Source organism: Artemia franciscana, chromosome 18 (assembly GCF_032884065.1).
Source record: "Artemia franciscana chromosome 18, ASM3288406v1, whole genome shotgun sequence".
Taxonomy (NCBI): Eukaryota; Metazoa; Arthropoda; class Branchiopoda; order Anostraca; family Artemiidae; genus Artemia; species Artemia franciscana.
This window is the reverse complement of record NC_088880.1, coordinates 19,077,407-19,096,245: the sequence shown is the minus strand read 5'-3', so window position 1 is coordinate 19,096,245 and position 18,839 is coordinate 19,077,407. Positions and strand designations below refer to the sequence as shown.

Here is an 18,839-nt window from a genome sequence, read left to right as displayed (position 1 = left end):
CAGATTTATTGGAACTTTACGAATGTACGCCGCCGAACAAAGCTCTTTTTTGACTTACAAAAACAGTAGCACATCGAGTCAGCAACCACCATTTTTTCTTGTCAAGTAAATACGCCTTTTTACTCTCCGAACATTGAAGCTGTCGATTTTTTTTATTTTAATGAATACAAAGTTAGTATTTTTCACATGAAAATTAACCAGGAAGCCAAAGATGCACTTGCTAATGGAACATCTGTGGAAGAATTCGCACCAACAGTCATCAACAACATTCGATCGGCCATGCAACAGATGCGAGTAGCTAGAGCAGAACATATCCAAGACGTTACTGGAAATATGTTTGCTCTTAAGAAAACAAATTTCAGCCTACGAAAATCTACTCGAAGCTCAGTAGAAAGCAAATAAGAATAATCTTCTAACTACGTTCAGGTCATGCTGGATATGGAGTATTCAAAGCAAGAATGTTTGGTGAAGATGGGAATTGCAGCATATGCAGTGTACGAGAGACAAGGGAACATCTACTCCTGAGGTGTCCTGCGCATGAACAACAAAGACTAGAAGTGAAAAGATATTGTCGGACTAGGAATATCCATCTTACAGTGGAAACTATGTTGGGAGAATGCGAAAATATTGAAGACGGTGTAGAGATGTGTAAGCTGACATGTTCATACGTATCGAAAATTAAGTCAGTGATTTAGTAGGAAGTTATATAATTAAGTGAAGTGGCGGACTGTAAAGATCAATTTATTTCAATAGAAGAGAAGGAATCAACCAAGAGAACAAGGTCCTGAGGCTCGAGAAGAAGCAGAAAGGACCTTAATTCGACGACGACGACGACGACATGAAAATTATTTTTAATCACTAACCAATTTTTATTCTTATGTATTATTTTTGTGATTTGGAAATTAATATTTTATTCTAAATAATTTCTAAAATATCCTATTGACAGGATGATGTTTCAAGAACATGAAGCGTTTACTTTACATTAAATAATCTTTTCACCACTTCCTTATGCCTATACTGAGAGACAAGGAATTCGTCATTTACAATCGTTTCTTATCAGTCGGTGTCATTATACATAGTTGCAAAGTATACTTCAACTCACCATATCAGGGTCATTCCAATGGCCAGGACCAGCGTTGGGTATCAATTCATCTTGATTGTCTCCATAATAGTCGATAATTTTCTGAACGCTCTCCCAAGAATCATCTATATCATCAAAATTTCGCCACAGATTGCATACTTTTGCAATAGTTTTGTAGTCAGGCTAAAAACAAGAATATCATTTTTATAAGTGTCAAGATGGTATACTTTAACTTTAGATACAATTTTAATTCAATAAAAAAAACACAAAAAAGAACATCAAAATTTAAATAGCTGTCGAATTAAATTCGCCAAAACATAGTAGTTATTAACAGTAGTTATTAGTTAGTAGTCTATAAAGGTTAAATGCTTCGTAATTGGAAACTTTGAACTGGTAGTACTTATTATATACAATATAGCACATTAGATTAATTTCAGTAAAATATTATGTAAATATTTAATTACATATCCATTTTACTATAAATCAACAGATAAGGATTTTAATAGTTACTTTTTGGATTGACAATTCAACTTGAATCAAACTAGACAGGGTGAAACCAATTGACATGGTTAAAATGAATAGGGTACACAACCGTGAGATCAGAAACTCAATTGGTAATATTTAAAATTGAAATGCAAATTATAAACAAAAGACTTAACAAATCGTATAAATCAATAGACAAACTTTCATTTTCGGCTTTTGTTTACTAAGCCTCAAATCTTACCTCCTTGTCAGAAACCCCAATCAATCAAAGACAGTCCATCAAAAAAGGGGTTATAAGGAGCCTAAAGCCTTCCTCCTCCATCAAAAAATAATCCCATCAGGAAAAAATGTTACATTTTGTAGAAAATTTAGACAGAAAAATAGAAGATTTTATTAGAATTTTATTTAGATCTTTCTAGAAGAAGTTAGACAGAAAAATTGTAGAAAAATAGACAGTTGGCTATTTTTACAGGTCTTTTTTTTCAATTTGACAGAAAAAAGTTCGCAAATGGTAGTTACAAACTTAGAATTACGCAGTTTTAATCATTATGTTTTTTTTCTCGCTCGATAACTTTTAGGCGATAATGAAGGTTGAAACAAAGTTGATCCTCGCGTATAACCCCCAAAGACCGAATTTTCTGGGGATTAACGTCACATGCTGAATTTTTATATGCATCCCTGCTATTTAAATGTGCTAAAGTTGAAAGTCTTTTTTAGAAAAATCATAAGGACTAACAATAGATAGTATATGATGAATTACTGGAAGTTTAAAATTTGACTTTTCGATGGCATAGTTTTGTCAACCAAAGAAAGAATTAATAATCAAAAAATACAAAATTTATACCTTATGCGCTTGCAATTTTTCCAAAAGTGAAAGCACTCGCTTTTCGTATATTTTGCGCCAAAGAGAAGCATCGTTTCTCAGGGATTAATGTTTTCAACAATTTAGGAGGGACAGATGGTAGGCAGCAAACTAAGCCAGTGGCAGCGACAAAAAAGAATTATTTTAATCAGGAAAAATTCAATTAAAATCTGTGAATCAAAAGCAAGAAAACGTCTCTGTACTATCTATTAATTAAATACACGATTCAGGTCCAAAGTAAACGTACTTCAGTCAAGGAATAAGAGAAAGAAGAACAAGAACAAAAAACATGAAGATTAGAAGAATATAACAGAGAAAATAGACTTGGTTCAGAATCAAACAAAGACAATACGCAAAGGAAGAAGCGTAAATTTCATATTTCGAGAGCAGTAGTAAAAATTATAATTTAACCATTATAAAACTTAACTCATCAAATTTACTATTATTAATTTATGTTTACTTAAAAACCACCCCAGATGTCCATATTCATATTGTTTTGTGAATTCAATCTTGATATTTTTATAACATTGGCGGTAAAGCTTCAGGAACCCCAGTGAAATTGGAAAGGAGAAACCACTATCTTCATAAGAATTAGATATAAGAAACTTGTGTAAATAAATAAAATTAGTAGCATTCAATAGCAGAGTAGGTTTGTAATGGAACCTAGTACATTCACAGAACATCTAACAATTAAACTGGAAATAACCCATGGTTTATTGGAAAACAAGGAAAGAACCAGGTAAAAGTAAAAGATAAGGCTTATTGCTACTCACATAGTACCTGTGCCAGGATAAGTAATTGCATCTCAGACAATACTTTGAAAAATATTTCATCAGTCTTATAACTTAAAGCGAGACAAAGAAAAGGAATGACTAAATGCCAATCCTCAAACTGTGCAAGAAAATTAAGAACAGCATTAAACGATAAAAAGCAAAACAGTGCTGGGAAGTTCAGGTTCACAGACAAAACAGCATCTTAATCCGTAAAAAGGGTCATACAGAAAAAATTTAGTGTTCAGATCATTTCGATGGAACATGAAAACCAAGAAATGAAAGACGGTTAGCATAAAATCCACTTCCCTGATGGGATGATTGGAGAATTTTTCACGATTCCAAGTCGATGTTGCGACTCCGATAGGATTATGATTCCTTGAACGTTTATCGTTTACGTTTGTTTGTTGTTTTTGTTGTTGATGTTCTTAAAGCACTGATAACGGTAGCAAGACTTTTGGTAGTCATATTACCTAATCAAATTTGGTCAATCACTCCCAGTGACACTTCAAAACGAGTGGGAAAAATGAGCAAGAATTTATTTTCCTTACAAAAAAAACATTAATCTTTCTTCAGACAACTAACTATAATGACAGAGTGGAGACCATCTTTCCATCATTCCTATGTTCAAACTCATCGCAAATGGTACAAAATACAATTTACCAGAAGAAATAATGTCAATAAATGCAACAATAAAATTGACGGTAATCAGCGAAGATAAATAAACTAGTAAAATGTAAAAAGAAAACTTAAATAGTCTCCTTATGATAACTAAAGTATTTACTCTGCTAAAAAAAAACTAAGATCTGATAAGTTCGCATTACTGAATTTTGTTTGTCATTTTTGCAGCAAAAACATGATGAACATGGACTCTTATTTCTTGGTTAAGCTTATATCTCCTTTTCTGTTGATCAATTAATAATTTATTTATTATTATTATATTAGACCTATTTAAAGTTAAATTTTTATAATTATTACATGAACAGAACCTCTAGCGGGACTGGAATCAATCTTTTATAAGCTTATAATACAGATAGCGAAAGAAGAGGAAAGTAGAGGAAGAAATGACGTACTTTCAAGCCAGCGTCCAGTTGGTAATCTGGCCAACTGCAAGAATAAACCATAGGCCTTCCAGTTTGATTCAAATACATCCCAAAATCAGGGTAACCTGGCAGGTAAAAGAAAGGAAATAAATTGTAGCAAGCAAAACTTACAAATAAACGTTAATTTAAACAAACCTACTTGTAGAGAGGTAGCCAACTGGTAATAGGGCCAACTACACGAGTAGATCATTTGACGACCAGTTTTATTGAGCAAGTAGCCGAACTCGGGATATCCTACGGGGAGACACTTAGTTTAAGTGATTAGAAAAAAGAAACTGTTGGTAATCTATAGCACAATTATTATAACAGGGTGCCAAACTCCAAGTTTTGATCGGATGTGGACTTACTATTGTATGATTTCGCTATTTTGTATATATGTATATATATATATATATATATATATATATATATATATATATATATACATATATATATATATATATATATATATATATATATATATATATATATATATATATATATATATATATATATATATATATATATATATATATATATATATATATATATATATATACATATATATATATATATATATATATATATATATATATATATATATATATATATATATATATATATATATATATGTGTGTGTGTGTGTGTGTAAATATATGTATATATATGTCTATATATGTATATATATGTATATATATATATATATATATATATATATATATATATATATATATATATATATATATATATATATATATATATATATATATATATATATAACCGTCATGGGAAAAATGCAAATTCGTCCTTAAAGTTGTGACCTTTTTAGATCGTTTTAGTGGCCAGAAATGACAATAAGCTAATTAAGAAAAAAACTATGTAGCCGATTTCGAAACCGGGCCCCGGCACTGAGCAGCTGGTAGGCTTTGTTATATTGATTCTCATTGTAGGTAACAACCTCCAAATGAGTCAGCTTTATTTGCTACTCTTTTGTAATGTAGCATGGATTAGAGATGTAAAAACGATATTTCCACGGGATTTGTTGCAACCTCCCAATCAAATAACCCTGATATTGCTATAAGTAATCATAAACAACTTATAGTTTTCGTGTTATTTGCCTATTTTGTATTGTTTTAAGACACCTCTCCCCAAAAATGAATTCCCTCCTTGAATTAATTTCTTCTTATGTGATTGAAGAGGCTCCCTAAGCATTTTTAGCAGTTCAGCATTAACATATGCTCCTTTCCTATACCCAAAAAAAAAGATTTCGGTATAAGGAAATGAACAGTTTCAAATAAGGTTAACCAAGGACCAAAGTTTAATTTTCCTGAGGGAATGACTGGGCATTCCACATTTCAGTAGGCGGAAGGCAGGAATACAGGTCAAAGCTTTATCCTTGCTGTTCCTTTATTTCATTGGGATATACCAGAGATCACATAGGATATTATTAAGATGCGGACTTTTTTATCGTTTTTGTTTTGTTTAAGAAAATGGATTTTCCAAAATATTTTGTCTAATTTTATTTTTATTATTATTATTCTCGTTTTTATAGGCTTCCTGACGTAAGACCAAAATATTCGGACTTTTATTACCGTTAATGAAAAGATACCTTTTTTTATTCCCCACTGTTTCATTTGCAATATTATATTAGTGTTTCTATATTTTCATTTCGCTTTATTTGTAAATGGAAAGGCTGAATATTCTTTTTTTGAATCCTGGGCTAGCTGTTACTTCCATATTATTGTTGTAGTATTATATCATTGCCGTAGTGTTTATATTTATAGCATAGTGTTATTTGTCATTTTATCTTTGTCTTGGTCTAGCTTTTCGAGCTCATCACCCGACTCAATAGTAACCGAAACTCTAAAAAAGGGAATTTTTACACCAATAGATACATCAAAGAAACGATATTTTGGCTGATTTCAAATATTTGTTTCATCAAGTTTAGTCTCAGCCATTAAAAGTTACGAGCCTGAGAAAATTTACCTTATTTTCTTAAAAAGGGGAAGCACCCCCTAAAATTCATAGAATTTTGATGAGAATCACATCACCAGATTCAGCACATCAGATAGCCCTATTATAGAGGTTTCAAGCTCATATTTGTAAAAATGTGGAATTTTGTATTTTTTGCCCTAGGAAACATCACGAATGCCTGTCTATTTGTTGTTTTTTTTTTCCCCCAGGGGTGATTGTGTCGACCCAGTGGTCCTAGAATATCGTGAGAGGGCTCATTCACGGAAATAAGGAGCTCGAACGGAAATTAAGTTCTAGTGTCCTTTTTAAGAGACCAAAAACTGGAGGGTAACTAGGCCCCCTTCCAAACTCGTTTTTTCCAAAGTCAGCCGATCAAAATTTTGAGATAGCCATTTTGTTAATCATAATAAAAAAAACTATGTCATTGAGGATGACTTAATCCCCGACAGTCCCTGAAGGAAGGGCTGCAAGTTATGAACTTAGCCCATTCTTTACATATAATAATGGTTATTGGGATGTATACAGACATTTTCAAGGGGGTTTCTGGTGGAGGGGGAGGTGGGTCGGGGAGAGGGGGTTACGTGGGAGGATCGTTTCATGGAGGAGGTTTTCATGGGGTAAGGGACATTTTTATGAAGGGGGCACCGGTTTTCCCAGTATTATTTAAAAAATGATAAGAAATTAGAAAAAAAACAAGTTTGTTCCAACTGAAACAGCAACATTAAAATTGAAAACGAATAGAAATTATTAAGTATATGAGGGGATTCACCCCCTAGTCAATACCCCGCTCTTTACGCTAAAGTTTTTTTTATACTTTCAAAAGACCTATTTATTCTTATTAAACGGCCTTGGTGATTCAGGGGCCATTCTTATAGAATCGGAATAAAATTCGAACTTTAGGACAAAGAGCGAGGTATTGATTAGGGGGGAAACCCCTCATATTCGTAATAATTTCTGGTCGTTTTAAGTTTTATTGTTACTCCTTACTTTCAGTTGAAAAAACGTTGTTTTTTTTATTTAATCTCACCATAGCCATATGTCAAATATACACATTTATATGTGAATAACAAAATGATTTAACTTGAACTTGAAAGTATGATCTAAGAAATTATTTAAAGTTACAAATTTGGCCTAAGAGGACTTAGGCCAAATTTGTTTTAGGCCAACTTTGATTTAGGCCAACACCTAAATATGCACTAGAAAAGGATGAGATTTGATTTGTAAACAAGAAAAAAAATCATCCTGCTTTCAAAATAGTTTATATATAAAGAAAAGAAAGCTTGATCATGAACTAATGCAAAGTAAGGAGTAAGTAGGAATATATATTTATAGCAAAAATTCATATATCCATGAATAAATTATTATTTGCCTTACAAAAAAAAATAAGGAATCAAATATGGTCAAGCATTGTGCTGTTCCTGAATGCAGAAATAAATGCAATACAGAAATAAGTGAATATGGGATCGATATGATCATTACTGGAAAAAGAGAAAAAAAAATATGAAACCAATCTCCGTGACCATCCTTATTGGAGAAAATGCAACATTTTGGATTTTGGTGGATAAGGTGAAGAAACCTTTGCCATGGAATTCTCTGATATACTGAATTTGATGGTGTAGATTTCATCAAGGTCTCTCTAATTCTTGGGGGTACATTCCCTCTTTTTCAAAATTAGAGAAATTATTGTGGCTCGTGATTTTTGATGAGCAGCTTAAGACTTAGTGAATTTTACATAGAAAGCCAATCGTCATAAAAAAAACAATACTTTTAGCGCATATATTGGTGTCAATACTTTCTCTTTTCGGATTTTAGTAACTATTAATACTTGTTGTTCCTTACTTACAATTCGCTATCAAGAACTGATTGATACAAACCCTAATTCAAAATTTGTACCTCGCATTTTTTCTTTTTTTTTTTTTTTTTTTTTTACTCAGACAGTTTTGCTTTATTCTTAGGATTGTTTTAACACTCGCTTAATTTAGGATAGCATTCCTCTCTCTTTCTGGGCTTTTCTGATCCCAAATTTATTAAGTAATCTTTAAGCCATTCTGTGATTTGCGCATAAAAACATTAATTTTTTACCGAAAATCATATTTTGACTTTCCTATACTAAATTCTTTTACGACCAAAATATGACTGAACCCATAAAAAATTACCTGAATCACATTCTCTGTACTCAAATTTATTAGTAAACACCAACACATCTTGAACAGTTTTCAAAACGAGTTATATTTAGCTGCATTATGATCAAGACAAGCAATGTTTTTTTTGTTTTTTTTTAGTTTATCCGTTATTCTTTTTAGGGATTTAACTGATTTAGCCTGTGAGCGACTTATTTACCATTTCTTTTAGTTCAACTGACTTACCTACACTTATTCCAAGGTTTTTAAAGTCGCGAAAGTAAACAAATTTGAATATTAGCAAACTATATGAAAAATATTGAAAACTATTAAATATTAAATATAAACTATTAAATATAGAATACTATTAAATATACTAAATATATACTATTAAAAATACTAAAACCATTAAATATAGAAGTAAAGAAAACAAAGGGCACCAAAAAAGGTGGTTAAACATAATGCACCTTCCTACCCTCTTGTTAGCTAAAAGAATAAGTATGTAATAGGATAGAACTTTAAAATCAAGGCTACAAGCTAAAAAATGGTTTAATTCTTGCAGAAATCAGTAATGAGGGAAAATTTTAAGAACTACAATGTCCAAGAAACCTAAAATATCTATGTACTTTTCTTGGGGACAAGAAAATTTGGGGACCTATATACGCAGATACATTCACATTTTTTGTTATTCAAGAAATATGACCCTTCTACCTCCCCAGAATAGATTTTTGCTTACCTGTCGTGCGTTGTAATGGTCTCAAAAGAAAGAAAACTCCAGTGTAATTTTCCCTTTCAAGAAATTCCCCCTCACAAGCACGTTACAAAAATTAACACAAACAAAATTTTCAATGCTTTCTTTGAAGTTTTGAACCCCCCCCCCCCGAAAAAATTCTTGATACGGCCCTGCACCCATATGTATTTTTCCATGGGAGGGGTAGCTTGACAATAACTTTCATAAGAGGTAAAGAATTCGTTGTTTTCGCGTATTATTACGTATATTTTGTTTCACAAATTGCAACACCAACGGTCACAGCTATCTTCACCATAGTTTGTGAAATGCAACATTTTCCAACGCAGTTTAGCTGCTATTTTACAGCCATACTACTAGAGGCTATTGCCAAAAAAGACTATTTTTCAAATATTCCAGGAACAATTTCAGATATGTGGTTTAAGCATACTTCAGACATGTGAATTTTATAATCCGAAATAAGCTATTCGGCGACTTGTATACCAAAGTTCAATTCCAGAATTTAGTTCACAGATTTCTTTGCCAAATAATTATTTTAGTTCAGAGTAGAGAAGAAATTAAAGATATGCGGAAGAGACAAGTGAAACAGACAGAGAACGGAAAAAAAATAAGAAAGGAGTGACAATACAATACCGAAAAACTAGAATCAGGCCAGGGTATTTTTAAGGAGGGAAAGCTAGTTGCTTAGAAAAATGCGGTTTTAGGGCAAACTAGACTAATTTTTATATCATAACCAACTGTTAAGATTGTTAATCTACTAAATTGGAACCGAAAGAACTGTAAAAAGTATCTTTTTTCGCCCAGAAGCAAATTAATCACGATAGTACAAATTAGAACTCATGAAACAGTAAAACAAAATACAAACCTGCGTCCATCTGAGAAGGGTAGGCATAACACCCATCAAGTTTTACATAATCAACATCCCATTCAGCAAAGGTTTTTGCATCAGTTTCAAGGTGACCTAAAATACCAGGGTATCCAGCACATGTGTAGTTTCCATAGTCTTCATAGATACCAAATCTCAATCCTTTTGCATGTATCTAAAAAATGTTAAAGCAAGAAATAAGGACAGTAATTGACTATTGTAACGTCTGTGATACGTAATGTCTCATAAATAATTTCATTCAATATATTATGTCGCATTGTTCAGTATTAATTTTATTCTGAAATCCACATATATGAGCTCAATCTTATTCAAGGCTGCCATTTAGAATCTCACCATATACCAAGACTTCCTTGAGATTAAACAAATCCCGATGCATTAAATAATATTAGTTTTTATAGTTAAATTTTCTAACTGCTCATTTTATTCTTCATCCGTGTCTACAAAGAGGATTAAATGAAAAAAAAAAAACAAGTTTTTTTAACAGCAAGTAAGGAGCGACATTAAAACTTAAAACGAACAGAAATTATTCTGTATATGAAACGGGTTGTCCCCTCCTCAACGCCTCGCTCTTTATGCTAAAGTTTGACTCTTTGTCACAACTCTACTTTTTAAAACAATAAAAAAAACTTTAGCGTAAAGAGCGAGGCGTTGAGGAGGGGACAACCCTTTCATATACGGAATAATATCTGTTCGTTTTAAGTTTTAATGTCGCTCCTTACTTGAAGTTAAAAAACTTTTTTTTCAATTTAATTTCTGAAGGTTTTTGAATTAATGCATGTTTTTATTTTGGCTCACCGCATACGAATAAATAAAGTGAAATTAAATTTCCTCAATGCCTCGGTCTTTACACTAAAGCTTGAATTTTGTCTCAAATCTTTAAGAATGACCCCGAATCACTAAGGCCGTAAAATAAATCATGAAATTACTAAAAATACTTTAGCGTAAAGACCAAGGTATTGTGGAGGAGACGAACTTCCTTATATACCTAATATTTAAAGTTCGTTTTAAGTTTTAATGCTGTTCATTACCTCCAGTTGAAAAAAAAATGTATTTATTTTCTCATTATTTTTTTAAATAATGCTAGAAAATCCTGCACCTCCTTCATGGAAATCCTTTTCCCTCATGATAAATTCCTCAATGGAAAGATCCTCCCACATAACCCCGTCTCCCCGACCCACCCCAACCCGAAAAAGTCCCTCTGAAAACGTCTGTACACTTCATAATAACCATTACTATATGCAAACAATGGTCAAAGTTTATAACTTGCCGCCCCTCCCCGGACGACTGTAGGGGATCAAGTCGTCCCCAAAGACATAGTTATTAGGTTTTCGACTAAGCTGAACAGAATGGCTATCTCAAAACTTTGATCCAGTAACTTTGGGGAAAAAATGTGCGTGGGAGGGGGCTTAAGTGCCCTTCAATTTTTTTAGTCACTTAAAAAGGGCACTAGAACTCCTAATTTACGTCAGAATGAGCCCTCTTGCAACATTCCAGGACAACTGGGTCGATACGATCACCACTGGGAAAAAAAAAAAAAAACAAACAAATAAACACGCATCCGCGATCTGTCTTCAGGCAAAAAATACAAAATTCCACATTTTTGTAGATAGGAGCTTGAAACTTCTAGAGTAGGGTTCTCTGACACGCTGTATCTTATGGTGTTATTTTCATTACGATTCTATGACTTTTAGGGGGGTGTTTTCCCCTATTTTCTAAATAAGTCCATATATCTATATATCTCTATGGACTGTCCATATATCTATGGACTGCGGCGTTTTACACTTCTTTTATTAAAAGTTTGATGGCTCACTTATCAGGTTGCACATTTTAACATTTTTTGTATATGTTACAATGAATATTCGAAATCCCTGAATGTTGACATTCACCGGTGAATGTTTAAACACCGTTTTTTTTCCTTTGACTTCGTCAGCGTTGCCAGTCAACTTTTTCAATTCAATGTGGGGTTTGATGATGACAGGTTAGGTTAGATTAGGTTCGGTTACATTATCTTAGGTTTTTAGCCTATTTCTGATATTTATAACTAAATTTAACCTAATCAAAACTAACATAATCTAACCTAACTTAAACTCTTACCATCATAGCTTACATAAGACTGAAAAAGTTGACACGCAAAGCTAATCGAATCCAAGCAGACAAAAATAAATTTCGGACATTCAAAGGTGAATGTTGACATTAACCGGATTTCGGACATTCATGGTAACATACACATTATTTGGCAAGTAACCTATTTTTCAAAGTTCTTACAGTCAAATCTGAGCTAGGGGCATCAGTTCTTCAGTTACAATGCAGTTCACTTGACGAAAAAGCCTTTCAACAAAAGCAAAAAATGCGGCAAAATAGTTAGATTACACACAAAAGATGTTAGTGAAGGAAACTTACAGCTATCTAAGCAATCCTGGATGTTTCTTAACAATTATAATTACCTTGTGTTTTTTCCTATATCAATTGCTAAGTTATCTGCAGACAACCTGATACATTACCATTGATCTTTCAGTTCATATAGTAAGGTGGAAAATTAAGTAGCTGATAAAGTCATTCTTGAAGGCGACTGACTAACGTACCTAGCTACTGTTTGGCCCATCACATCGAATTTTGCAATCATGCTCTCTGTTTTCAATGGAAATATGTACGGTAAGCTTGAAATAACAGACAGCCAATGCTGATATCTGACTAGCAGAGCAGAACCCGTTTAAACAAAGTATGTCTTGGTACTGTTAACGCTAAAAGTAATAATTTGTTCAAAATAAATGAAGTTTTGACGAATCTTAATGATAGCAACAAGTATGAGTGAAGTTTATGCTTCTAAAATACGTAATATCAAAATCCCGAAATTCCAAAGGTACTTCCCAAGTTTTCAAGCTCGGGAATGAAATCATAATATCTTAAGAAAAATCTCAAGGAGCGGCAGTCCTAATCTGTTGTCAATGTATTTATGACGTTTATTTTTTTATTATTTAAGAATTAACGACGCTTCTTGAATACTATGGTCCCTGCGTCGGCCCTGCAGTGCATTCCTGCATCGTGATTCGATCTCTGGGTCCCGTATTATCAAGCTAAGGTCAAATCCACTGCGCCACCACAGGACATTTACGACGTTATAAAGGTTTCCATTTCATTTTAATTACTAACACCATACAAGGATATGAGCGAAAACGAATGGTAAGCGTTGGTTATTGCTTTTTTTCAAGCAAATTGATCGAGCTCCATAAATTTCAGACTGCGACACAAATTGAAGCATTAAACGAAGCAACAACAAAAATGGATCAACAGCCGATGATGACTTCTGTTGATGATTAGTTCTGATGAAAACAAGTAATGTTCTTCTTCTGAGTGATGTTCAACAAGTCCACTGTAACACCAACATTCCCAAAGCACTGAAAGAAAGTTACAGCAATCCCTATATTGAAGACTGGAGAGGATCCAAAACCTCCGGCCTCCTAAAGACTTATAGCCCTCACTTCCTGGCTTTGTAAACTTATGGAACACCTTGCTAAGGTAAGATTTCTCCCAGAACTACAAAATTTACTACGGCCTGGGCAATTTCGTTTTCCCCCTACTAGAGGGACCACAGATGCTCTTCTAAGGTTAGAAAACCAGATAAAATCTGGTTTTAAGCTAGGGAAGGAGACGCCAACAGCCTTCCTGGATATGAAGGCTGCATTTGATAGAGTTAATGTAGATAGCCTAATCGGAACGTTACATTCTTTGAGAATATACCTAGAACTAAAGATGTGAATAGAAGATTACCTGAGAAACCGAGAACTGGAGATGCGTACGAGAGAGAGTGGGTCTCCATCTAGAACTAAGCCAGATATGGGAGTACCTAGGTATGGGGAGTGATCGCTTATATAAGATAAACATATTTTGGGGTACAAGCTGTGCATATATGCTGACCAAGTCGCACTTATCACAATATCAAGAGATAAACATGTTTTGCAAGCTGCCGTCCAGAAAGGCTTTGAATATCTCAGTGTACAAAATGGAATTCTCACCAGCTAAGCCAGCAATGCTTCTGTTCACAAGGACGAAGATCATCACAACACCAAGGCTTTCAATCAATGGTACCCCTGTCCCAGCAGTAGAATTTTTTTTTACTTTGGTGTGATTTGACACTGTCCTCTCATGGCCTCGCCATTTGAATTATTTAATTGGAAACCTCAAGAGCAGAGCCAACTTCGTTAATGATATCTACTTATCCAGGAGAGGAGCTCCTTTCTTGTTGTCACCCAGGTTGTGAGAGCAGCTGTAATAAGCAAGTTGGATTATTGCTGCCTTTTATAATATAAGGCACCCGTCCAACTTTCTGAGAGAAGTGGATACAGTCCTGAATATCATACTTCGGAAAATCTTGGATGGCTAAAGTTGACCCCCCTACTTGCAATATATTGTAAACTAAGAATGACTACGCTAGAAACTAGAATGAAAAAAATTAGAAGCGCAATATTTTAAACGGAAGGTGGTGACCCCAATTGGGCTCATCTACAAAGAACTCAATGAAACAAATGATCAGAACCAACAATTCCCTCCGCAATTAGCTCCACCATACTATAGAATAATGACATAAATCTCCGAAATACCTGTTCCCATTCCAACTCCTGAAGTCATTGATGAGGTAAGCTCAGGTTCTAGTACAAGCATAAAGTTAAATATAGTACTACCCCATTTACAAGCAATAGCTTAGACGAACCACCAGAGATGATTAAAACTAGGTGGCATGAATGGGTAGACCAGTGGGCAAAGACTGGGCATAAAAATGATTTTTACTGATGGATCATGCTTGGACACTGGGGGTGGGGCTGAAGTGCTGGTCTCAAGGCTAAATCAAGCACTGTCTTTTAAAGTAACAGAAAAATTGTCGACTTTTTCACTTGAGCTGAATGCATCATGAAAAGTTTGAATTAATTGCAAGTGCTTTGTTGCAGGTAAATATTTGATATGTAGTGACTCCCTTTCAATTTTGAATTATTTGATGTGTAGTAACAGGCCAGTAAGAAAATCAGTCCTGCTTTAGAAAAGATACTTCAAAACCTAATAGCAGCCAAATATGAGATCGTAGCAACATGGGTGCCAGCGCATGTTGGGATCAGTGGAAATGAGCGCCCCGATAAGCTGACAAAATGGGGCACTAGGCATGGGGAGAATTTAGCATGTTAATATTCATGGACGATTTTAACAGGATTACTCCTAGAGGTCTCAGAACCAGATCCTTGAATTGAATGATTATGGTACCCCACCTGCTGATCTATGCCAGCCGGTGAGGCACCTGGCTATGAGTACGTATAGGCTTAGAAAACACCGTGCTCGAATAAGGAGTGGAAGGATTAAAGTGGAAGGATGTTGATTCTCCATTATGCGAAGTATGTGATATGTGTTGGAACCTGTGCCACTTTATTATCAGGTTAATTTCCATTTTCTCTTATACATAAATTAACCTATGATATAATTTGTATTTGCATGTTAAACTCTCGCAGAGGTTAGCCTGTTTCCAATGTAATAATTTCGCAAGAGTTAAGAAATTGGTTTGTATTGAAGTTCTAGTTTTATCTTTTCACGGGCTACCTAAATCTTGCCTCTTTTTTGTATATACGTTTTTTAGTTTAGTTCCAGTTTAGAATTCAGCTAGTTGATACTGGTAATAAAAGTAAGTTACTTTCTATAATTTTATTGATTATTTTCCCCGAAACCTGGTAGGGTTAAGAAGAGTGTATTAGGAGTGTACCGTCATTGTAATATCCATTGAAGAACCTTCTCCTCTCCAAAGAAATATTTATAAAGAAATTATTGGTGCCATAGGCCGTGGCATTTTGGGCAGAATAGTATGGCACTTACTCCCCCCCCCCCCTCCAAAAGGCTGTACATTTGTCCTATCCATACTTGTTATTATAAGTGCGAGAAGAATTCGTAGAAACTGCTGCCCGTCTCGACCGCGATGCCATACCCTGGTAATATTAATAGTGACACTGGTGGCGCCTTGTCACGTAGGCTGGTAGCATTAGAATACTAATATTGTAAAAGAGGATGTTAGGCACATATTAACGTATTGTAAAAGAGAATTTTGCCTTGAGAGTCTTCAAAACAGACCCCTTATTTAGCCACAGGGAAAAAGACTGGAATGTTTTTTGTTTGTTTTATTTGACTCCTGCTCATGCATATAATGATAACCAGACGGCTGAACATTGACGTGGAACATGTTTCAACTTGATGGGCTCTGACTGAATTGAGGAGACGTGCGCGGTAGGCAGCTCACCAAAGGGTGCATCAAATACCAACACCAAATATCAATAGGAGACTTCTGAATCGAGCACCGTCCTAGGCATCCATTATCCAAAGGTAATCCCTACTTGTGTAGCCGACTGTCAAATGACTGGTTATCAGAATAGTAGTGAAAAGTTTGGGCACTGCAATCCACGACGACACGTCTTTTATGAAGCCAGTGCACAACAGCAATTCAGAAAACTGAAACTAGTCACACAAGTTTAAGTGCAACAATGTCGGATCATCATTTGGAACATCTTGTCATGAAACATAGGGCCCTAACGGTGTTGATGATTTGAATCTGGGAGAATTATTTACATATAATATATATATATATATATATATATATATATATATATATATATATATATATATATATACATGTTTGTGTGTGTGCGTAGATTTATCTGTTCTATGGTAAAATTCATGGCGCCAGGCGGGTAAATTTAAGTAAATGCCAAGATTTTTCTTCCTAAAGTTACCTCTATATAATTTTTTTTTTTAAGAAACCAACAGACAGATTTTCATGAGCAACAACCCCGGGAAACAATTCCGCGGGGAGGTGCAGCGCCTTAAAAAAGGTGTTTTTCAAGATGTCAAAACGATATGTCTTTTCTTGTAGACAATTCGACCGTATCATGTATCAACGCGTTTGCCAGATTAGCTTGGGAAACGACCCATCCTTATAAAACAAATTTTGTCAGCTCTCTTGATAGCCTCATCATCGAGGATACAGTCAAGATGTCAGCGCAAGACCTTCAACTGGGTCATTAGTTAGCTTTTTATTCTCGGATCCATCGAAATTCAACATCCACATATCAGACCACTTTTGGATCAACAGGAGGTATGATTGTAGAAATAAAGGAGCTTTTTTTATGTTTACAGAGAGCTGCATGAACCGTGATTCACCATCAAAATGCTGTAGAGGATTATTATAAATATAAATACACAGGGCCGTCAAAAATGGGAGAGAGTTCAAAACAGGGGATCGAGCTAAAACCTCGATAGGTTTTTTTTCGGCTTGGAAGATTCGTGAGCTTTTCTTACATGATATATTACACGATATATTATTACGGTAAAGTGAAAATTGCACTCAAATCAAGATTCAGGATCGCCACCCTGAGTCGGAAAAGATTCTTCATTCATAGAATTGCTTTAAAAAGTGTGTGCCAACTACTGACAGGGAATAGGTCAGGTATGTCCGATATGGAAGCCTTCTGATCCACCCCGATCCCACCCAAAACCGCTTGATTTTTTGGGCACTTATTATTATATCTTGTATTTTTCATATAGTTTCTCTATTGTTTGTTTCCAATCAAAGTTGTATCCCACTAAAATAATATTTTTTGTATTCGGCAATATCAATTTTTGCTCGTGAAACAAAATTATGCTTAATCAAGTAGTGTCGAAGATTTTTGCGTGACTCCTTTTCTCGTGCAAACACGCACGTCCATATTCGGTGGGCCCCCGTCCCCTTCCGGAATTCCCTTTCTTTTACCAACTGGAATTCCCTTTTTAAGACCTTCTCATTACATAAGCATCTAAATTCAAATTTAACCCTTACCGACAGAGGCTAAATTTGTATTAGGTATTGTCGCATTTAACTTATTGCAATGTTTCTTTTGTACTTCCTATAAATTTATTTCACACGAAATATCATCCCCACAAAAACTTCCAGCACTCATTTTTTATCAAGTGTTAATGAAAAGGGTCTTGGGCCCTCCTCCCTGAATCTCAACACCCCCTTTTCTTAGTGCAAGTTTTACTTTTGTCTATTTGTTGTAGTATTTTTCACATCCTTACAGCATCAGCTTTTAACATAAAATAGATGCAACGAGATGCCATTATGAAGCAAATATGTGTTTTATCTTTTTGTCGTCCATTATTCACGACTAAAGGGCCATCAGATTCTGATAAATTCTCAGCTCATCAATTGTGAAGATATGAATTATCAGGTACTATAAAGGATTTTGACTTAAATGGGATTCATTACTCAACCAAACGGGCAGTTGCACTTATAGGACCCTGCTAGGATCTCAAACAGATAATTACTAATATTTTCAATATAGCTCACATATTTTTTTAATCTTCCCCAACTCTCGAAACCAACCCTTGCAAAACTACCTAGAATAGAGGTAGCTGATACTTTTTTTTATGGTCATTGTTCTCTTTTTTTAATTGCATCTAATTCCATGACGTAGTGACTTCAAATCCAGGCTTCCCTGGAAGAAACCAAATTTACATTAAATACTGTCAATTTTGAACCTTTTGCTATGTTTCTTCGTTCTTCCTGTCATTTTCTTTTGATAACCGATTTCAAGATTCAATATGTTCTATTCGATACGGTAACACTATAGTTTATTAGCTCTTCTGGATCCAAATAGTAAAAACTTGAACTGAACTAAACAGTACAATAACAAAATCATAACTACATTACATTCTAGAAATGTTTATCGTGGTTGCAGTGGTAGCTACAACCTAGTGAAGGATGTATGCGCCTAGAACCTTGGTCAATAGTAACCCAAAATTATTTATTTTGAAACCAAATCAGATCAGG

At 34.3% G+C, this 18,839-nt stretch overlaps 1 protein-coding gene across 4 annotated transcripts in view; it reads right to left on the bottom strand.

Moving 5' to 3' along the window:
• The window catches only part of LOC136038709 (alpha-N-acetylgalactosaminidase-like), a 48,948-nt gene that overhangs the window by 15,321 nt on the left and 14,788 nt on the right, over positions 1–18,839 (bottom strand). For 3 of the 4 annotated variants that reach the window (XM_065722033.1, XM_065722031.1, XM_065722035.1), the window contains exons 4-6: positions 9,986–10,160; positions 4,439–4,533; positions 1,103–1,264 (exon numbers count right to left, since the gene is read on the bottom strand). In XM_065722033.1, coding sequence (XP_065578105.1) covers positions 1,103–1,264; positions 4,439–4,533; positions 9,986–10,160 — 432 coding nt within the window. Of the gene's footprint in view, positions 1–1,102; positions 1,265–4,269; positions 4,365–4,438; positions 4,534–9,985; positions 10,161–18,839 lie in introns of all 4 variants that reach the window. The other variant, XM_065722032.1, reaches the window with a different exon arrangement.